The following is a 22,988-nucleotide window of genomic DNA, read 5'->3' on the forward strand; positions in this document are numbered from 1 at the left end:
AACTGATTTGATCCTTAATGGTTGTGCAATCATTGTAACATAGAGTTTGCTTATGTTGTTAAATAAAGGCTAGATTTGGCATTAATAGATGCCACAGATGTTCTAAAGCTGCCACAAAGCATGAAAAAATAGACGTCTCCGAAAACGTCGGAGCATTTTTGCAAATATGTGATGTCTTGATAAATCGAGCAGATATTTGAACTTTACACAGCTACATTTTCACCTGAAAATATCTTAAAAGTTTATTTTGTGACCCAGAAAAAGTAATAAGTTTTTTAGCCGCGCTCCTCCGCCATTGCCGCGCTTACAAGTACGCACAGGCTCCGACAACCGTGGCGACAAATGCGATCCTCCTTTTCCCCAGACTACCCTTTCTGGATCACAAAATAACCTTTTAAGATATTTTCAGGCGAGAATGTAGCTATGTAATGCTCAAATATCTACTTAATTTATCAAAATATCACATATTTGCAAAAGTGCTTCCACGTTTTCGGAGAGCTCCACACCCACCCTACCCCTAACGGCTGCACCTCCCAAAGAATTTTGTCTGGGCTCTTATCTCACTTATTTATTTCAAACAATCAACAAAAAAAATCACCGACATAGTTTTATGTAAGGTTTTTAAGGCTGTGGTGTTAATTTTTAAGTAACATGAGCCCAGCGGCAGCAGCAACGCTAGGCTAACACTAACTAGCTAGCAAGATTATAAACCTGGTGCTAAACTAAGAGAAGCCACAAATCAGTTTGAATAAGAGTAAACATTTACTCACCAAGTCAGTGTATCAGGTAAAGATCCACAGCAATGACAACAATAATATCTCCAGGTTTGCTCAATATATTCCATAACAAATGCTGGCGCCATGAACATGCGGACTGATCCGGGAGGGAGGAGGATGGTAGTCACGTGGCATTTTCAAAACACATCTTTAATCCTTCCGCCCTGAGAAGCAAAACTTCCAGCTTACTTAGTTTTTCTAAGTTAGGACAACTCAAATTAATCGAGTTTATCAGCGTTTTTGCATAAAAAGTACTGGTAAGTTATTTAAATTGAGTTCTAATAACAAATTGATAAAAATTGAGTTCAGCCTATTTAATATTTTTAATTAAACACAATATTACATTTTACAGTGTATGACCTGCAGACTCATGCATTAGTGCCATCTACCATCCACACATAAGCCTGCAAATAACTAAATGATGCCACTCATTTAGTTATTCACCCCTCATTCATCAGGCCTAGGTGCCATCCGTCTTATGCTCAAAGAAAAACTTTTGGGCATGGAAGAAACCTTCCATGATAACACAGCATACATACATAATATTCAGATTAGGTGGCTACTCAGACCTTAATATACTAATCACTTGTGCTCAAATCACCATATATGCCAACAAATAAAATGCAATACTTATTTTCGCGAGAAAATTATTATTGAGCAAATATTGATCACACCATTGCTTATTTTATATTGAAGTGGGTCAAAGGTGAAAGTGGGTGTGTTCATAAAATACTCAACAGTATAGCTGTTTTGGTTAGCTTGCATGATGACGCAGGTAAAAGCCCGTACTTTAGTTTTCATGAGTGAAAGTCTATTTTTTATTGTTATGATACTTAGTACCATATCTGTATCTGGGTCTGTGAGTTGTAGCCTTTCCATTTGTAGTCAGAGTTTTATTAGCTAGTCACATTTAATATCTCACAACAGGCTTTGGGCTCATGCAGGTAAAACAATCTTTCCAGAGAAAAAGGAAGGAACTATCTTCTACTGTTGGATAGTTTAGCTTTAAGTTTAGCAGTTTAGTTTTTCACCATGTTTTTCTTTTTCCATCATTCATTGTTTTACTGTAAAGAATGACTGGCGCATAAAATAGGAAGTCTTGGTCGAAATATCTGCAATATTTTTATTTATAAGACAATAACTAATGGTTTCCAAAAATGGGTAAAGAGTCTTAAGGGCCTCAGAATATAATCAGTGGCTAAATATTCAGTGACAAAATTATTCAAGGCATGCTAAAATGAACTCATCCTGAGTTAAGTTTGGTAATAGTCATAATGACAACACTAAAGGTTTGCAGAATTTATCATTACTATCAAAGAACACCTTAATGTGTGTTTGCTTTTGTTTTTAATGTGCAGTTTAAAGTCCAAATGGTAAAGTTGTGCACACCAGCATGGCTGATTCAATGGCGTAGACAATAAAAGAGGAACAGTCCACTAACTCCAGATCCACCCTGTGCTGAATGAAATTATTAGCTGGCCTCTTTTCTCATAATATGTTTACAACATGATATCAGGTGGCGGAGAATGAACATGATTGGTTTTAACAAATGAGCTGTGAGGTGAAGGAGGACTGAAGTAGGACAGGCGGGAGAGATTGAACGTCAGAAATATGAAATCAGTGACGTCAGTGAGTGCGTGTTTTTGTGTGTCCAAGATAGATGTTCCCCTTTGATAATGACTGATTTACTGCCCTGTCCAGTTTACATTAGATTAGATGCAGGCAGGATTTAATCTCAAATGTCCTTTACACTAATCTGCCAGGCTGCTCTCCTGTAGCAAACATCTATGACATGTCTGCCTGCACCGGTAGAGGGAACCCTCTCCTTTTGCTCGTCTGAGGTGTCTTTCATCTTGTTCCTGTTAAATCATTTTTTGAAGTATTTTTTCTCTTTGAGTCTACAACAAAACATTTACAGATTTTTGGGATGCTATATACTATATGAATAATATTGATGTTTTTGGTTGTGACCAGGCTGTGGATAGTGGATAGCCTTTCGGATACTGTTCATCTGCTAGTTTTTTAGGCACGTCTTCTTTTGCCCTCACATATCCAGTCAAAGTGCACACTGCACACCTGATAAAGCGCTTTGAGAAACATGTTATTCTTCTTTGGCATTTTTTGTAAATTCAGCTAAAGAAATGGGAACAACTTCCTCATATGTTAATGTAATAGACTTTTAACAACACAGTGTCTAAAGGTGCATTTTCAAAACATTTTTTTTGTTGTTGTTGTCTGGCATGTACAGACACAACATCGGTTCATTCTTTGATTTAGGTGGCTTTTCATGCTTAAATGATTCATATGTCAGTGTTAAGTGACTTAACAAACAAATAAATGAATAAAAAAACATTCTTCTGAAACTTTTCAAGACCTTCAGAAAGCCTGGGGAACTGTTGCTGAAGACCGCTTTTAAAAATTAAATGAAAGTCTGACTCATTGGAAACAAAATATAAAGAAACATGTGATGGCTTAAGGCTTTATTTATTAAAAAAATATTCTGAGATGATAATATTTGTTTATTATGGCCCACAAACTGAGTCATTGTTTAAGTAGTTTGGGTTTTTTTGTTTCTTGGTTTATTGGACACTTCATTCAGCATTCATTAAGCATAATACAACAGCTTGACCTATGAAGTGATGGCTGATAAATCAAGAGTTTAGGGTTAAACTTTGATCATTCTCATTCCAATACATGTCTGAAGGATCGTCTAACTTTAACTATGTAAAAGTTGAAAGCAAAACTATATAAAGTGTATATAAAGCAAAAAATAACAAGGTTTTACAATATTAACATGATGTCCTAAATACAAAAAGACAATACAAGCCGTATTTGACACAAATACTCTACAGTACAGAAACTGTAGTATTAATAGGAATTACTCTACATTTCTAAGTGTTCCACTCAGTGTACATGAGAGAGAGAAAGAGCGACACGGTGACAGCATAGAAAATGAAGAAAACCCTGTTGATTCTGGCTGCCCACTGGACGTACTTCCCTCCCTCTTCGCTGCCACTGAGGTGCAGATTTAGTGCTTTCTTCAGCTCCTTCAGCTCCTCCAGGATCAGCACCAGCACATGATACTCTCCTGTATGATTACTGTTGTTAACCTGCACAAAGTCAAGCAGTCAAAGAAGGATGTCAGAGTGAGTTTATGGTGATGAGAGTGATATTGCATCATGAGCAATAGTGGCAAAAACACTAATCTGGTGTCTAAAAACATTAAATGGACATAAATTGATATTATGAGCACAATCAGAATAATAACTGGCCTATTTTTGATTTGCGACGTTACCTCTGCTCTAGTTTCCAGCTAAATCAAATCTTGTATGACTATTTCAGGCTGAAATGAGGCCTCTGCAATAACGCAAAGATGCCAGCAATTTATTTGGGGGGTGCAGCTCCCACATTTAAAAAAATAAATAAATCATATTTATTGCATTATTAGCAGGTATTTACCAGCAACATTTTGTAGGTAGCTCAGTATAGCACCTCTATTATACTGTAACACTTATTAACACAAGGTTTTTTCCCAATATTTGTTCAAATAGTTTGATTAAACAGGAAATAGGTTTTGACACACGAGAAACTCACAATTTTAAAGATGATGAAAATAAATATTTTACAACAATCTAACATCTGTGAATACTAGCGTTTTACTTTTTATTTAGTGCCACCACTTAATAAATGTGAGGGTTCATGTGTAAAACTACTGAATCTACTGAATCTTGCACTTAACCATCATGTAACACTCTGTAACCTCATCCATCTGCAGTGACCCCTGGTGTTTTAATGCTGCAACAACAGTTTGGTCTTTATTTTTATTAAAACTGCATAGACATGTACTTTTAATAATTTAATAACTTTCTGTTATTGTATCAACGATCATTTTTAGCCCTGAATAAAGAACAATTCTAAGTCATTTTCCTCCAAAACTGTGTTTTTGTGTGTTTAAGGGAACTTAATCCCATTTATAAATAATCTTAGTATCAGTTATTTATAGCAAGTTTATCTCATCATCAGAGCAATGATATTCTATTTAAAACATTTCCTCCAGCGCTACAGATATAGACATAATTTATCACTGACTAACAACAGCTTTATCCAAAGCATTACTTTCATGTGACAGTAATGTCCAGAGGAATATATCAGGACCCCAGAGGTTCCCCAAATAATACTGTAACATAATCAATGTTATTTTCTTCCATTTCTGTAAGGCTGTGTTGTATTCTTCACAAACACGTATCTTTTCTTTTTAGTCTGCAAACAGGAATCTGAGCCCTGATTTGATGTTGGTCAGTTCAGTCAAAATGCATCCAGAGGCAGTGTGCTCTGAAGATCTTATTCATCCCACTCAAGATAAATTTACACATTTGTTTTGTTGTCACTGATTAATTAAGATCTTGTAAAGATGTTAATACAATTTTGCCCTCCTATCATGTCATATTAATGCAATATCTGCATGTATATACTCAAACTGTACCACTTCAGCAACAGGCAGTAACTCATGCTGTTGCTCATCACTGGACACTATGCAGATGCAGGAACAGCAGGTCTGTCTTTTGTCTTCTGAAAGCAAACAGTAGGTTTGTCACAAGAATTTACACACATTTACAACATGAAACATCTGCTAACTAAAGATAAGATGAAGCTTTTGAAATTAAATGTACAGCATGCAAATCATCGCCTTCTTTTTGTTCTCTTTTTCAATATGTTTGCTTGTGTTTCCAGACACTTTTCATGTTTATTTCATTTCCTGTTTTAAAGCATTTTTCCTTTGCAGGTTCTCTCAGGGGTTACCTGAGATCTGAATTCTGGTTTTAGCAGACTGATACTAAGGTTATAGACTAAATCTGTGATCAGTATCTGAGAAGCTTCTGGTTGTTATTACGTATCTCACCTGCATCGCTGTTATTAGTTTTGGCTTTTTTATGTTCGTTCTTCACCTTGAGCTTGACTTGGGAGTCTTTTTCTATCAGATGTGTAACCAAAATCGTCTCCAGCAGACTGAGCAGCATAAGGGCAAAAATCACAATGCAGTATGTTGCTGAAAGGACGAAACAAGCAAAACAGTTATTTAAATTTTTTTGTCTTTTGGTATCGGGTGCTTCTAAATACATGAAATACTTCACCACGCTCAAGCATAATCCTTTAAGGAAGGAGTCTTTACCTATGAGTGGGGTCTTGTTGGACATGGAGGGCAGGATGTCGTTCAGGATGAGCAGCAGAACGGAGATTGCCAGCAGGACGGTGACTTTGAAGCCCAGCTTCTCTCCTCGATGGTCAGCGATGAAGAAGGAGGCAAGATCCAGGGTTAGGAAGAATAAGATGGGCAACAGGAAGTTAATGACGTGGAGGAGTGGCCTCCTCTTCATGCTGAACTGGGAAAACGGGTTCAGTGGTTAGGTTAGATTTACCTTGTGTAAAAGTTATCATATTGTGTGGGTGTAGTATTGCAGAAGTAACTTTTAAAATTGGTTATTTATTATAAATTGCTTGATTTGATCATATAAAGTTATTATCAGAAGACCATTGTAGTCAGTTCTTCAGCATTCCTGTTGTATGAATACAAGAAGCTTTTATTTCAAGAAATATTTTTAATGAAATTGAAAAATGTCTCAGTTTAAACATTTCATTGTTTTCTCTGTTCATTTTACACAGCGTCCTGACATTTTTGGAACTGGGCTTGTAGAGATGTAAATGTTAATGACGCCTCTTATCTTGTTTTTTTGTTGTTGTTTTTTAATGTAATTTGCCACTTATGTTTTTCTTTCTGTGTATTACGTACAGTGTATATGAGGTTTTCCCACAGTTTATTTTCAAAGGTCATATTGACTTTGGAGATGGATAGTTGGAGGAATTCCCACTCTCCCTGTGTTTTCATCACTTCACGGGAAAACTGCGTGGCCCGGGAGGAGTTGGAGAAAGGAGAAAGTCGCATCTCATCTACTGTTTTGAGAAATGACAGAAAGAATGAGAGAAATGTTTCAGAGTTCAAACAACTATGAAAGCAGGAGAAAACACACCAAAACACTCATCCTCCCTCACCACAGTGACTTGCAGAACCAATGGTGATGTTACATTTCTGTGTGTCGAAGGGGAACTTGTGGACATCCATCTTACAGGTGCTGACAATCTTAATGTCGTCTTCAGAAGTGATCGTCCCATCGTAGGCTACGGAGATGTAATAACTCTGAGGGGAGTCGTCCGTCTGTATCCTAAGACCACAACACACACACACACACATTATTCTCTCTTGCAGTATGTTTGCAGAGCACCTAAACAGCAAAATTTAATGATACTAATTATAAACTGACTGAATTATTCTGAAGCTCCTGCTGTCACAGCAGCAGGATAATGTGTTTGTTTTAAAGTAGTATAAAAGCTGCTGTGTGTACTTTAATAAAGTGTGCACACAATGAAGCTCCTGACCTTCTAAACAAACACAGGACGGCAGCAGATATCAAGCTGTTACATTTGATGCTGAACAACTATAAAATGAATTTTTGCAAAAAAACAAGCTCCTGCAAACATTCCTCCCTAGTAATATCCATTATGATGGTCAGTTTGGATTTCAGCAGGTTGTTCTCATAGTGTCTATATACCTAAATGCATTGAGTTGCTGTCATATAATTGGCTGATTAGATATTCCTGTTAACAAGCAGTTAAACAGGTGTACCTAACAAATATGTCTAGCCAAAAACAACGTAAACTGCAAACAGGAAAGTGTCTGTTATATCAATAAACTGGCTTAATAAATAGATAGCATCACAAAGCAGCATTGTCCATGAAAAATAAATTGGTGATGACCTAGCAAATAATACTGTTTTACACTTATGACAGGTGAGCGGTCATAGTTTATTGGTTGTTATATATGATTTGTTTTAGCAGCTGCCCTCAGCAGTCCTGTTCACATTTCACTGTTAATAAAAAGTGGTATTAAATGATGGCAACCCACTAATATTTCAACTTCAGCTATGAGAAAAAGAGTTATGACCTTCATTTCACTGTGATTTTCAAAGATTTAACATGCCAAAAGTATTTATTTTGCAATGTGAATCCAATTTTATTCAAAATATTGATCTCTCAGCTGTTGCTGCTCCAGGCCAGGAAACACTTTTTTGACACACTTTGATTTGAACAAAATGAATAAAAGTGTCTCCTTTTGAACCTGTTTGTGTTTGATTTTGTAATAAACTACACTTCATGTCCGTGTGTGTTGCAGACTCACATCTCATAAATGAAGACATCTGGTTTCCAGAGGATTTCTCGAGGAATTGTGATATGAGTAATTCCACAAAACTGATCAGGGTCCCATGAGATGCGTTCATTATTCCATATCTGCAGTAAGGTTAGATTATCAGAAAAGTCAAATGTGTTGACATATATTTTTAATATAGACCCCAGAAAGATTAGCTGTGCTTTGTGTTAACCTAATGTAGATCTGAAGAAAATAAACTCACCAGGGTTGCCCAGACAAAGGGAATAAAAGTTTGTGTTTTCTCAATCTGAAAATAAAGTGATGTCAGTAATGACCACCTTCATTGTAGCATTAAGCTCATTAATTACACATAAATGCAGTAATGTTGCACCTACCACAGCCAGGATGGCATACAGGATGATGTCCAGCTCTACTTTGGTGGGGTGTGTGTAGTCCAGCACAGGCCGCGTCAGTTTAAACACACTGTTATCTGTGGTCAGGTTCAGATAGTCCAGAACATCCTGGTAACTGCACACTTTCTGACAGGAAGTCACATCTACAGCAAATAGTTGTCAGATAAATGATTTCTCTTGGAATTTAGATTTTAAACAATATATTTTTCCATTCATTTTTAACTTTTGTTGGGAAAAAAAGAGAAATTGAGAGATTGTACACAGCTGCTTAGTTTGCTTCTTGTTTCTTAATCTGTTTTTTTTTTTTGTCTGCAATGCTTTTATCATTTAATTTTCCTTGTAGTGTCAGGATACTATTTTCAGGAAACTCAAGTTTCATAACATTTTTAAATCTAGAATTAGATTAATGTGGATTTTAAATTTTTAAAGAATGAATTTTAAGAATTAAAACTGTCTATGTACACTTCTAGCCCATTAAATGACTTGTGTTTCCCTTTTTTCTTCCCCTGCTTAAATCTCAAGTTTCATCTTTTTTTATTGAAAATAATAACAATAACTCTCATTTGAACATTTTTCGGTCCCCGATTTGTCTTAATCTTTATTATGCCTTTATGAGATATGTACAAGAAAAGTTACTGTTACAAACAATGTAAAAAGTTAAAGAATCAGATACATGCAGGATGGGAAGTACTCTGCTGTCCATTAATGAAATAACACTCCAAACAACACAAAGTCTTACCAGTTAAGATGATCAGGATGAGAAAAGCTGAATACATCGTATATGCAGCTGTGAGAGTGTCTCTGTGTGGTTGAGCTACTTCCAGAGGAACATGTGTCCCTGCTGTTAGAGCTGCTGCCCTGACATTTAATCTGAGAAGGGGAGGGCTGGGCACAATAAATGACCTGGCTTGCTGCCTTAAATGAGAAAAACCCTCCCCTGCACAATGATTCTGTAATTGGCTTACAGAGGAAAGGGACATACAGTATATATGACACCTACTTCTTGAGGCAGATAAAGATTATAGGTTTACGAGAAGAACAACAAATAAAGCTAAGGTAAAGGCAGGTGGAGGGGATTTATATGCTTTGGGACAGAGGTAACGCAAATTTGCAGCTTGCTGGTGACACAGTCTTTGAGTTACATAAGAGATATTTCCTGTAACAGACACAAAGCTGCAAACCTCAAATGAGAAGGTAGAATTCAATTAGAGCGCAACTTGATCACCAAAACAATGTGGTAATGACATTATGAACACTGTCCCCATTTAAAACCACTTACTCCCATTGTCTTCCAGTCTCAGTGCCCAGCTGAACATCACATATCATGTATTATTTAGGCAAAAAGACTTTCTGTACAGTTAAGTGACTTCACTCATACAGTTCAGATTCAGCCTTTTATACTTTAATAGATTTAACAGGCTGGCTGTTATCAAACTGGAGTTTATCTTTGCTACTGATTATTCGTTAGATTACTTATCTAAATGAACAGTTGAGTGTTTGAGCTTCATTTTTGCTTCATTAATAACACAAGTATAACAGCTCTTAACTTTTAACCTCTTAAATGCAAATTAAACCTGAGTTCTCTATGATGGGCAACCAAGGGCCCCTCCTCTGCCTGTCAAAAAGTCTTCTAGTGGTATTGAGGTTTCTCACATGACATCATGTGCACATTGCTTAAGAGTTGTTGAGTTAGATGTGATACAACCACTGGTTGCTGGGAAAATGTGTATTTCCTGACTGGTTGGCAGCAGTTCCTGGATTTTTCAGTTGTGTTGCTATAGACCTGGTAGTCACAGAGAAACACGGAATGTAATGTGTCTGGATTACAACAGGACACTGTGCTAGGACTGTCTAAATATTCTCCAGCTCAAACTACATACCATACCGTAGTGAAAAGGAGGGTTTGTCAAGAATTTTTAGCAGCTCCTGGAATTCCCTATATAGCCTTGTGTGAGTCATATGGAGGATGACCAAAACCATATCACAGAATGAGGACAAATCACCAGACGGATCATTGGCAATACAAGATTGGTTTTAGTTTGGAGTGATGGAAACAAGTTAGCTGAAAGATACAGAAAAATCTGCTGAGTTGTGTAGTTATAAGTAAAAAGATGAAACCATATTCTTATTTTTTCTGTTTTTGGATTATTACTTCATTTTCTTTTTTTCTTTTTTTTTTTAGGACAGGGACTGATAGGGATGCCACATTTGGCTGCTGTTATGCTGATTGGTGACATCTGTTGGAAAGTACACAAATCCGCTCACATGTATATATTTGTAAGCAGAAAAGATAATTTTGGCCAACACAGATAAGGATAAAAGGAAGAGAATAGATGGATGGAAAAGTCAATTTTGTTGTGTGGGAATGGTTCCAATTTAGCTGTAAGAATTTTCTACTAGTGAGTATGAACTTTCTCCTGGCAAAATAAAGCATACCAAAGTCTGAAAAATGACTGTAAAATAAGTGCGTCGAGCGATTTTCACTGACAGTGACCATGTTAGGAAACTCCTCAGAGAAGCAGTTCATGCTCAGAGACATAAACCAAAACACAACCTAGCACTGATTAATGAATCCTTCCATTTTAACTCAACAGAAAATCCCTCAAATGTCTGTTTAGTTGCAAAAACTTTATTGTCTGTTTAAAGTCTTCATTGACATGTTCACTCTAGAAAAGTGGGGTCTTGCAGATTTGGGACCCATCCCTTTGATATCATACTGTGACTGGTGCCGTAATACAGCTTCATTAACACATTCGGACTGTGATCATGTGACTGTTCGCAGCTTGGTTATAGTAGTGCAGTAGTCTTGACCTTAACGGCCAACAGAACAGGGTTCCAGAAACTGATATTTAACACTGCAGAAGGATACGTTACGTCTTTATGCGTGTGCAGTGATCCATCATCAAGTCTACAGTAGGGTGCAGGCTGACCTAGACTAACATGCTTACTCTACTGTCGCCTCATGCACCGCAAAGTGTGTCGTCTAGGAATCAGCTAATAGTGCATTAAATGTTGATATTGTCCCTTTTCAGTTATTCGTGTGTAAACCTTTACAAATTTTTCACATATTTTCATCCACATTCTAATAAACAACACAGTGTTCTGCAACAAATTAAAACACAGAAACAGAGGTCAACAACAGGTGACATACATTAAAGTGTATCTCACGAACTAAAAGCGTCACAAATAGGAAGAAACACGCTCGAGGGAATGGTACAAACTGGGAAGCATGAAGATGAGCAAGATGCAAGACAGCAGTGTGGGCCAAGTCTTTCACTGTATTGATGCTTGTCTCACAAGAAATCCATTTACAATGGCAACGCTGAAATTTATTTAAAAAAAAAAAAAAAGCAGTAACAAACACAATGAAACGTCTGAATATGACCCAGCAACGCAAACAGTTTTTTTCACTGTTTGAACTGCGAACAAGCATCCTAGTGCAGGAAAAAAAGGACGAGATGCAGTGTCTTTATTGCTCGGTGGTATTTGTTGATTTCAAGTTGCACTACAATAATACTGACATGCTAAGATGGAGCTGTAGATGGAGACGGTGCCAGTGGTGTGTTTGAGTGTGAGTCAAAGTTTGTGTTTGATTCCAGTCAGGGGACATTTCAGATGTCCTGTACATTCCCCTTCTAAGACATTATCGTCCTACATTCTGTGTGGCATCTTTTTTTTCCTTCCTCCAGTTGATCTCTGTTCATTTTGGCCACCATAACTTGGCTCATCGACCGCCATACGAGTCCGATCACTTCTGCACTTTTGAATTGACATTCAGCACAGGTCGTTGTGTTTCAAAAGCATGGTGGAAATGAGAGGAAAACTTGGAAAGTTGCATGCGAAGTCGAGACAGGAGCTCCCTGATGAGAGGATAGGGGTCAGCACTTTCTAGCTCAGTAAGGTAAGGTAGTCCGGTGTCAGCTGACTTTTAGCGTCAAAGCGTCCGACCACTCGTCAGGCATACAGTTTACAACAAAGAAGGAGAAATACGCTAGTAATAAATCCGATTGCCGATCACAGTAGCCCCTGACTGTTTAGCTGGTAATAGGAAGAAAGGGAAAAAAGAAGAGGAGCAGCATATATTTTTTCTAAAGATAGTGTCACAATACACAGCTCTCATTAAACCTACAGGTAATAAATAATAACATAGCAGTAGGCTAATCATTCCCACAACAAGTTAGATCACAGACAAGAAAACAAGGAAACTCCTGTGAGGGAAAAAAAAAACCGCACAGACAATGGAGAGGTGTGATTCCTCTTTCTTCCTCACTCCAATCCAGAATCATCCAGGAAACTTTGAGAAAGATGGGGATGTGAGTCCCTGTTCAGTGAGGACAGTATCCAGCGCTGCAGCACTGTGGCAGGATTAAGAAGAGCTGACTGGATGGGTAAGTTTAGATTGGTGTGTGTTCGTGTGTGTTACACAATGAGTGGTCCGCGGCAGGGATGTTTGGGACTCTGGACCCTGCTCTCTGCCCCCTGCTCCTCCAGGTTCATGTTGCTGGTGGAGTTGTGGTGGGGGAGAGGCTCCAAAACAGGCCTGTAGCCCCCGAGGTACAACAGATCTGAATGAGAGAAGAGAACGAGAAGATGATTTGAATCCATTTTTCCAGCTAACTCACAGACAAACCGTAATTTTCCAGTTAAACTTCATTTGCAGAAATCAATAAACCCAAGGTACCGTGCAAAAGTCTTGGACTGTCCCACATTTCTTTATGTTTTGCTAGAAAAATGGGAAATGGGTGCAGCAATTCACTGAAACGTGCAAATATATGTAGAAATGCAGTATTTAAGGCAAAAACAGAGTCTGTGCAGTTCTAATGAGCTTGAAAATTAATATTTCATATGATCACCTGTATTATTCAACACAGAACTAAATTCTCTTAGTAAGCTTTCTTGTATGTCTTCAAGAAGAGTCCTCCAGGCTTCCTAAAAGACAGTCAAAGCCCTTCTTTGGATGTTGGCTGTCTTTTGTTTTGGCGTAACAATGTTGATCCAACTTCTGGAGGCCAAATCATGACTGATAGTCATGATTTGGCAGAAAGACAGAAAGTGAGTAAAAACAGCTGACGTCCAAATAAAAAAAATTGAAAGACTTAGAGAAAGCCTGGAGAACTATTGCTAAAGTGTTTTTAAAGACAAAGAGATGAGGGGTGGCTGAAGACATCGGCCTATCATAAATTTTAGACCGGGATCAAAGTGATAAACGTCCTAAGAATACTTTTTCATTACATTACAGTTTATTGTAATAACAAGCGATAACCATTAAGCTGATTACCCTTTATAAAAAAAGAACAGAGATAGCTGAGGTGTAACTGTACAAAGACATGATACTCTTTCTTCTTTTCAAATCAAATTTATCCAAAACATTCAAATATTGAAAATTGTATTCTATTTTTAGATAAACAATAATAAATCAATGCTCAGTAGATCTCAGTGACACATGTTGTGCTATTCCCTATTTAAAAATAAAGCCACAGACACAAAGAAAGAAAATAATTCATACTTTTCATGTCACCAGCGAAAACCTGAATAATAAACAGAAACACAATTTGGTGGATCCACATTTCCTAAGCAGTTGTACCGTTTGCAAGCCTGAAGAAATAATAAATCGAAAAGAAAAATAATGTAGACTTGCATTTTCTTTTGAAAGCTTAAAAAAACGCTTCTTACTTTCATCGATTTGGTACTCGATGACCTAATTAGATTGTGAAATACAATTTAATGATGAGGCTGAATGAGAAATCAAAAGGTAAAATAAGAACAAAAGAACATAACTGCTACAGTTTATAAATTACAAACCCCCAAATTGAGATTTTAAAGTCTGATCGACCATCTAACCACATCTCCATACCTAGTCCTCAATGTGCACTGGGCACGACTCCTCATCTGTCCATCCGAAAGAAAGCGAAAGAAGGAAAAAAGACAGAAGAGAAGAAGAAAGGGGCAGGAAGAAAAAATGTCCAGGAAAAGACAGCAGAGGATGTGAAGAATGATGGGAAGTAAAAAGGAGAGAAACAGAGAGATAACAGAACACCTTTACAACACAGGAATAGAAAACATGTCACGACATTCACCGTAAAACGCAAACAGGGTTGAGTGGGTTCATGGGAACGAAAGGAGTCTCGAGGTTTGGAGAGGGGACGAGGTCAAAAGCTACCAGAATGATGGAGAGCTAGAGGCTGTGAAGAAAGTTTGAACACAAAATGATATATTCTGATGAGGTAAACTAACACTCCGGAGTTTGTCTATTTACTGAATGGTGAACTCTTGTATTTGAATATCTAGTAGAAATAAACTGAGAGAATTCCTTAAACGTTTTATATGGAGTGTATTTTATATGTCACATTTGTATTTGTATAAATAATGAAACAATATCCTTATCTTTCAGCCATTTAATAATATTATTCATACCACACCAAAGGTTGTGATGGCTTTTTAAAGAGGTCTGTGTTACATTGGCAGCTTTAAAATTGTTGAAATGACAAAGAAAGGGAAGTTTTATAGGCAAATCTTTGCTGAAACAGTGTAAAGATAAGGTGTGAAACAAAGTAGAAATGGAATCAAATTCAACCAGGAGTCCAGAAAATAACTGACTGCGATTTACAAACGCTGGTCGTCATGAACAAAATCGACACCTTTAGCTCTCATCACAGTAACTCACCCCGTGTGGCGAAGCAGACGGGAGGGCCGGGGAAGGACAGGAGGGAAGATGGAGGGTGTGAAAATGAGTCGCAGATGTTTGGCAAAGCGGCTCGGAGCTGGCAGACACTGAACATGAACTTCAACTTTTGGGAAGGGCCAGATTGTTTCTCTCTCGCACACTCTCATGAAAGCAAATGCAGAAATCACCCGTCAGTCACACGGTAAGATTCACTCAAACACGGCTACACAAACACACACACGCGCGCTCACGCACACCGGGGCTTCAGCTAAAGGGGAGGAGGAGGGAGAGAGTGGACAGCTAACCGCTACTGGAGAAATAAAAAAAAGCAATGAAGCACCACAACATCAAAGGGTAAGGATGAAGAGAAGAAGGAAGGCTCCTAGTCTTCATGCTGGGCAAAAAATGCTACAAATCCTCATCTAAAAACAGCGTTTAAAAACCTAACTGCTGCTCTCCCTAGCTTCCATTCACATTAGCACGTTAGCATAGCAAGCTAATGCATCAGAAATCCTTTAGTCCTCTGCAGATAACTCTCCTCACGTTTTCTTTCCTCCTGTATCTCTCTTCATCCCCCGTCCCTACACTCTCAGTCTTCAGCTCTCATTGGTCCATGTTCGGGAGGTTGCCACTCACCCGCGAAACGGCTGTTGGGAGCCTGCTCATTATCCAACCCCAAAGAGGGCGTGTCACAGAGGGCGACGCCCTGATTGTTATTGGCCAACTCTGGACACCTGCTCCGCCCACCTGCAAGCGAGGGCAAAGGTCAAACAAGAGCAGCCAGGCACAGCATGTGGGGAGGAGGAGGAGGAGGAGAAGGTGGGACAGGCAGGAGGGTGAGAGAAAGAGGAAGAGGGGGAGGGTGTCAGAGGTGGCCATGCTAGAATGGCAATAACAGAATAATAATTGATCAAATATTTGCACATTTGATCAATATGAGTCTCTAAGATCAGGTTTCAAGAAAGCTTGTGAAGATGTTCACTTTTTTTCTTTATTTGGCCTTCAGCTTAATGCATATGTCAAATCATAATCCAGTGACTCTAAAAAAAAAATGGAGCAAAGGTGAGCATGTTCTGCTGAAAAAAATGTGACAAGTGAAGGAACTATGATAAAACAAAGAAGTTTGGACACTTGCAAAGCTTAGTGTGCAGGACTGCACTGTCAGGACTGTCAAAACGCTGCCATTCTGACCTGTCACAGATCATCGTGGCTGTCAAATTCACTATTCCAACAGGAATCAACAGAATAGAATAATCCTTTAATTGTCCCACAAGGGGAAATTTGGGTGTAACAGCAGCAAGAAAGACACATATACAAACAAACAGTACACAAGACACAGAACAGAAAGATACACAATTTTTACATATTTATATGTAATTTTTTTCCCATATTTTTACAGGAAGAACTGTTTGATTTTTTATGCTCTTTTGATCAGTCATGGTTTACATCAAATGGTAGTGCATTTAATTTGATGATATCTTCAGTTCTGTCTCTTGCGCTCATTCATAGACTGCATTGTATTTGATTTCCACATGTACTCAAAGTAGACTATGCTGCTGTGGTGATGTTGACAGCACGTATAATGAGAAAATCTTCATAGTAAAAATCACATTTTGCTGCTTTTTTTTTCTTTAGCTTTGCCTGCCCAACATTTTGTTCTTCTGTGGAATTTAGGTCTTTCTCATACAAATGTTCTTGTGTGTATATATACATATATATATCTATGTATATATATATCGTAAGTTAATATGAAGCAATGAACTTGAGGTTTTACCTTATTCATGAAGCACAGATAAATGAGATGAAAAATAAATTAAAAAGAAATAAACGGGACCTGTATGGAATATGATTTTCTTCCTTTTCCAGCATGGCCAGATAATAAATTCTGAGTTGTATCATATGTGTGAGTGCCTCATGCCTGCAGCAAGCCTGCTCGTGTGCAGAGTGTGTGTGCTAATAAGGAAGTGATGAGTGAATGATTGGCAGCTCAGCACAGAGACACAGACAGGGCGCATTCAGAAGCCGTCTGGCAGCGCTGGTGCAGATGCACACAAGTGTGCGTGCAAACATACATCCTACAGCGCGTGTGCTCATTCACAGTCTGTCAGGCAGCACAGGTCCGCTCGTCTCCTAAAAAACTGAAAGGTCATTCAGTAACGCGCAGAGATTGTTTCAGTCTGGCCCGAGGTATCACAACACACACACCCACGCGCACACACAAGTAATTTACATATACACGTTTCAAACCGTTGTCTAATTAAAGGTGACCTTGTTATTTTCGCTTCAAGCCTTACTGGTAATGGACGCCCACGCGGTGCACACCACAACACTTTCTTTAGCACTCCATCGCGCTTGCCTTCTCTCTCACACACACATACACACACACACACACACTTCACACACTTGCAGGCACATAAACGGCATCCAGGAGCAGTGCAGGTGAAGCATGTGTCATGATACAGAAGCTATAAAAGCAGGTGCAGGCAGCAAGGCTTAGAGAGTAAAAACACATAGATTTTACACTAACGCCAACAGCGAGTACACAAACATTCATAGAGAAATTCAAACCATGCAGATGCAAGTCAGCAGCCCCGTGTGGAGCAAAACCTGAATCTGATCAACAAAGGATGACTCTAGAGGCTCGTTTCCTGTTAGTGAAAGGATGCTCTGATCGATCAGAATACTTATTGCAAATGACCAGCCTTTAATTCAGAATGAGGACACTTTGGAGAACAGAATAAATAAGTAAGAGCAAATCAACTGAGTTTGTGCTGCTTCATTCAGCTCTGTAACAACTCTCGGTGGCTGCTGACAAGAAAAGGGCTGATTTGGTGCTTAGGACTGAGGTGGAGTTGGCTAATACTCTTACTCCTACCCTCACACCTTTCCAGCATTAACTTTTAAAACTCATATCTAGAAACTGAACTGTGTTTGACTATACAGATGTAATTTACCCAGATGCTGCTACCAATACCCTGAAGCCCGTTGATGGATTTATCACTGCGGAAAGTGGAAGTATCATCACCGAGGTATGGTGATTACTGATAAAATGCCATTTTATTTATAGGGTTTATTCATAGGATTATGGTACACATTCAAAAGAATGCATTCCTAGTTGTTTTCTTTCTAAGCTCCTTAGACTGTATAATTAATGGTTATGATTTTCATAATGTTTCTGGCTTTACTTGACTAATCTCATTGTGGAACCTCCATCCATACCTAGAAAGTATGCCTGCATCCTACAAGCTTACTGAGACACCTTCAGAGTCCTTTTCTTAACTAACACTTGGATTAACAAATTTTAGATCATCACAGCTGTTAATGTCAGCATGAGACTTAAATATCACATACTGACTATAAAAGTGATTAAATTAGTAACAGTAACACTTTGAAGGCTTGATCAAAGCATCTGTAATTTATTTTGGCTCCTGTGGACTTGTGAGCTCAGCCATCACTGGGCAGAAGATCAGATTCCTTTTGCAGACACGCTGCATGAGAAGCCATTCACTGTCATACAGATGCAGCCAAAATTGCAAGCATTTTGAAAGAGACTGCCCCATCTAGAGGACAGCTATTAACACACAACTCCATTACTTTGAAAGGGTTGGTATCACTCAGCCATGACACGAACAGATTTGCTATAATATGTAGTTTGTATGAAAGGGTGTATTTCCTTTTTTTTTTTTCTCATAGCTTGAGAACAACAAATGCAAACAGAGATGAGTTGCCATGAGTGAAAGGTGAAAGATGGTTACTATAGTTACCTTTCCCATTAGATGGAGATGAGCAGTCCTCTTCAGTGACATCATTTCCCTGATGAAAATAGGGGGGGGGGGGGGGGGGGGGGGGGGGGGGGTGAGTGTTATGAAACGTTGTAATAGGCAACTTAATTTGTAAAATAAGCAATAATCGCAGCCTGCTCATCACTGTGTTAGTCACCTCTGAGTCCTGTTCCTCTACAGCCACTGAATAGTTTTGTTCCTTTGGCTCTTTGGAAAATTCCTACGAAAAAGAAAACAACCAAAGGGAAGCTTTGAGTCCTGATGAGACAACAATTTATTTAAAACTACATGAATGTGCAGCTAGTTTATCCTCCATGCTCACCCTGTCTTGCTGTGACGGTCTTCGGTTCTCCATGGAGGCTTCCTGGTTCTCCTCGCAGTCCACATCTCCCCCCTCGTCCCCCCCGGGTTCACCTTCGGCCCCGGCCAGGTAGGACCCTGACATGGAGGACATGGTGTCAGTGCTGATGTGGGAGTGCTGCGAGTGGGACGAGGCCATGGACATCACTGACTGGGCCAGGCTGCTGCTCACTGGGTCTGGCAGACAGACGGAGACACACATCACGGTCCGGCTTTGGGGGGTTTCGGATGTTTGTTTGTTTTCGTTTTTCGGCTGCCAGGTTGGAAAAAAACTAGGCCGTGCGTCCGCAAATATTATCAGCGGCAGAAAATGTAAATAGTGACTTGCAAAAATCGTTCCAGCTGGAATAATAGACCTTGCTTTCTGGGTTTTGCTCAAAGGCCGCTCTGTAGATTTCCCAGAAAATTTCATCTAGTGGCACCAACACAAAACGCTGAGGTGGTAAACCTCTGATTTATTTATGTTAAAAGCCTTCATTGAAGCTGCCTTGAGCTCCTTGTATTTAGCTTTCATGCAACATTTCTGAGACACTGAACACCATTTTGAGGAAAATGGGTTTCCTGGCTGGGTAGAGCAGCTGAAACCAACTTTTAGAACAAGATGGACTTAATTAACCCTGCATAAATGTTACAACAGAAAAAAAAGAGTATAGCAATAACACCACACTATGGACAAGCTACCCTAAAAATTAGAACACTACAATTCTTGTGACTTTTACACCTTTATTCGGGTGTGAAAGAACAAGAGTGAGTTTAAGAGTTCATCACAGCCTTTTTCTGTGATGGCAAACTTACTTTGTAATTGACGTCTTGATTATGACCATCATGTGTGTGCTTCCACTTAAGGAAATCTCTTATTAAGTGGACAACTTATGTTGTATTTTGTAATTCAGGAATAGTGCAAGAAATTAAGCTGGACTCTAGTTTGTTTCCTATTACCTCACATGCTGGGTGTTGCACAAATTAAATGGCATTAGAGTTGATGCATTTTTTTTAATCATCTGAAGTATGAGGGTGTACTAAACTTATTACAGAGTTTTAAAGGGGAAACTATAGAATGATCATAATGGGTGTAGCCACAGTGATGGCCACCGTCATCATCACTTTCCCACAAGATTGACTCCCAACTTTTTTGATAGCTCTGGTTTTAGAATTGAATTTTGATATCCATTTGACAGCCTGCACTGAAACAATGAACTACAAGGTGTATCGCGGCCATAAAAAGACTTGATTTGGATTGAAAAAAGAAGGGAAATGAAAACAAAAAGGATGCAAAGGTACCACACTGTTTATATAATTACATTTAACAGTGAAGGAACTACTCACACTGCAAATCCCAGATTTAATAGCAAATGATTTTCAATCTTCTCAAATGTAATCCTTTTCATTATTGTAATGTTGCATAATAACACTTTACAATATACTTTGTAGTTTGTGTTGTATGTGTGTAGTACAGTACAGCCTATTTACTGGTACAGATCTAACTAAATTAAACCATATCCCACTTTTAAAGAAAGTAGAAGGTGATCTGGCTAGGTGGAAATGTCTACCCATATCACTCATGGGAAGGGTTGCCGCTATAAAAATGATGTTATTACCAAAAATAAATTATTTATTCTCAATGATCCCAACTAAACCGCCGCAAGATTGGTTCAGATCTCTAGATTCATATATGTCCAAATTCCTTTGGAAAAATAAGCCCCCACGTATAAGCTTAAAAACACTACAAAAGACCAAGGATAAAGGAGGATTAGAACTACCTAACTTTCAGCACTACTTCTTGGCCAACAGGCTTCAGTTTATCTCAGGATGGCAAAAACATACCCTCTTAGATGAACCTTGGCTAGATGTAGAACAAGCACTTTGCAATAATCTAGAGATTTCAGATCTGCCGTTTATCAGCTCAAACATCCAACGACATGAATGCTTCAAAAGCGTCAACATCAGCTCCTCTCTGACAGCGTGGTGGGAGTTTCTGAAGTTGACAGAGTCTCCATTAATCCCATGCAAACGTACACCTATCTGGAACAACCCTGACATATTACAAAACAATAATATGATAAACTTTTCAGATTGGAGTAGTAAAGGAATCAAATATTTAGAACATATACTAGAAGGAACAGAATTTATTTCATTTGACAGACTAGTTACACAATATGGGATCAACAAGAAAAGATTTTTAGAATATCAACAAATTAAATCCATAGTAAAAAAGAGATTTAAACCGGGTCAAGTTGAACTACAAACACCACCAAGTGTGGTTCAATTTCTTACTCTTAAAACCCCCAAATTACTATCCAAAATATACAGAATGCTTTCTAAAACAGATGAATCAATATCACTTCCTATTGCAAAATGGGAAGCGGATTTATCAGTTAACTTAGACCAAAACTTCTGGTCTCAGATTTGCTTAAAAACCTTTCATTTAATTAGAAATCCCAGTCTTCAATTAATTCAATACAAAATACTACATAGAGTGCACTATACAGGTCATCGGATGTTCAAGATGGGCTTTACGTCTACCAACAACTGCTCACACTGCCAAACCAATTCACCGGACAATTATATCCACGCTCTTTGGTTCTGTCCATCAGTTCAGAAGTTTTGGCGTGAGATATGTGAAGACTTATCAAAGTGTCTGAAATGTAACATTCCAACTTCTCCTTTAGTGTGTTTGTTGGGCAGCTTAGATAATGTCACTACGGAAAAGAATATAGCCCACATGGTTTTCACTGCCCTATGCATAGCCAAGAAAACAGTCCTCATGAACTGGAAAAATAAAAATAATCTTAATTCTAACCAATATAGAAATTATCTATTAGATTACATTAGTCTTGATACAGCCTCTGCCACCACATCAGATCAATTGCTCTGGGCTCCTTTGATCAGCTCCATCACCTAGTGGGGGTGGGGGGCCATAGTTTGGTCCCACCTTCACTGTTGTGATTGGTGTGGGGGTAGGGACAGGCTTAGGGCGTCGGGGGGTTCCCCAGGAGCATCTTCCTTGGGGGGCTCAACCCGGGGTAGCGGTCATGGCCAATTAGGGGCTCTGTTGGCTCTTAGGTGACGGTTTCCTCGTGGCTGCGTGCAGCGGGGCTAGGGGAGGGTCTGTGCTGACGGACGTGGGTTACTGACCTGGTAGCCTGGCTGCCCCTGGGTGGGTCCGGGATGGGCGTGAGGTTCTGGGGGCGCTCCGTCTCTGGGCTGGGGCCCTGGCCGGGCCTCAGGGGCTTGGGTCCTGGTTGGTGTGTTGCCGAGGTTGTGGGCGGGTGGGTGTATGGGGGCCCGGCCCTGGCGCGGGGTGCCGCCGGTGCATCGAGCCACCTGGGGGGCTCTTCAACTGGTGGGGGAGGTTGTCACATCTTGCAGGAGCTTTCCTCTCTTCAGGAACTCTCTCTGCAGGAGGGGGAGATACAGGAGTGGTGGAGGAAGATCTCAGCCTGGGCGTCTATTGTCTTGTGTAGTCTGGAAGATGAGTGGATGATGGGGTGGGTGCAGTTTTCTCTGTGGTGGGGTCAGGTGAATTGTCCCGGGCTCTGTGGGGCCGGGGGGCGCTGCTGCACTGGGCCCCGGTCCGGATGGGCCTGGGCCCCCTTTCCCTGGCGGGTTGCACAGCATGGGGGTGCCTACTGGGGTCAGCGGGGGAGCTGGCCCCAGGGAGGGGTCACTTGCCCCTCCCTTCCTTCCCTCCCCATCTCCAGCGGCCTCCCTCTTCCCGCTCCACCACAATCACCCACACATGCAGGGCCTTGGGGTAGGGGTGTGTCACCAGGGTGCAGAGGAGACATCCCC

The 22,988-nt window shown here is 39.5% G+C and overlaps 2 protein-coding genes across 5 annotated transcripts in view; both read right to left on the reverse strand.

Annotated features, from left to right (window-relative positions):
• Positions 1 to 3,618: 3,618 nt before the first annotated feature.
• Positions 3,619 to 9,166, reverse strand: LOC134633475 (5-hydroxytryptamine receptor 3C-like). The gene is made up of 9 exons (XM_063482311.1): positions 9,130 to 9,166; positions 8,373 to 8,533; positions 8,008 to 8,117; positions 6,825 to 6,994; positions 6,565 to 6,725; positions 5,947 to 6,157; positions 5,677 to 5,823; positions 5,260 to 5,345; positions 3,619 to 3,886 (listed from the first exon to the last, which is right to left on the reverse strand). The coding sequence occupies exons 1-9, from the start codon at positions 9,164 to 9,166 to the stop codon at positions 3,668 to 3,670; spliced, it is 1,302 nt and encodes a 433-aa protein (XP_063338381.1). The 3' UTR covers positions 3,619 to 3,667.
• Positions 9,167 to 11,003: 1,837 nt separating this feature from the next.
• rnf157 (ring finger protein 157) overlaps positions 11,004 to 22,988 on the reverse strand; it is a 28,220-nt gene continuing 16,235 nt past the window's right edge. The window contains exons 15-20 of one of the 4 annotated variants that reach the window (XM_063482727.1): positions 19,159 to 19,373; positions 18,994 to 19,056; positions 18,819 to 18,867; positions 15,691 to 15,801; positions 14,245 to 14,279; positions 12,846 to 12,955 (exon numbers count right to left, since the gene is read on the reverse strand). In XM_063482727.1, the coding sequence (XP_063338797.1) occupies positions 14,245 to 14,279; positions 15,691 to 15,801; positions 18,819 to 18,867; positions 18,994 to 19,056; positions 19,159 to 19,373 (473 nt within the window). In that variant the 3' untranslated portion in view covers positions 12,846 to 12,955. Of the gene's footprint in view, positions 12,956 to 14,244; positions 14,280 to 15,690; positions 15,802 to 18,818; positions 18,868 to 18,993; positions 19,057 to 19,158; positions 19,374 to 22,988 lie in introns of all 4 variants that reach the window. The other 3 variants (XM_063482726.1, XM_063482725.1, XM_063482728.1) reach the window with 3 other exon arrangements.

This window comes from Pelmatolapia mariae, linkage group LG8 (genome assembly GCF_036321145.2).
Source record: "Pelmatolapia mariae isolate MD_Pm_ZW linkage group LG8, Pm_UMD_F_2, whole genome shotgun sequence".
Taxonomy (NCBI): Eukaryota; Metazoa; Chordata; class Actinopteri; order Cichliformes; family Cichlidae; genus Pelmatolapia; species Pelmatolapia mariae.

What these genes read in the sequence shown, in the direction of transcription:
- LOC134633475 (XM_063482311.1), bottom strand. Translation starts at nt 9,166, where the DNA reads ATGTATTCAGCTTTTCTCATCCTGATCATCTTAACTG. An exon ending in TGGTTCTGCAAGTCACTGTG is followed by an intron (nt 6,726 to 6,824) that starts GTGAGGGAGGAT and finishes TTCTCAAAACAG; the next exon opens with TAGATGAGATGCGACTTTCT. An exon ending in GGGAAAACCTCATATACACT is followed by an intron (nt 6,158 to 6,564) that starts GTACGTAATACA and finishes CCGTTTTCCCAG; the next exon opens with TTCAGCATGAAGAGGAGGCC.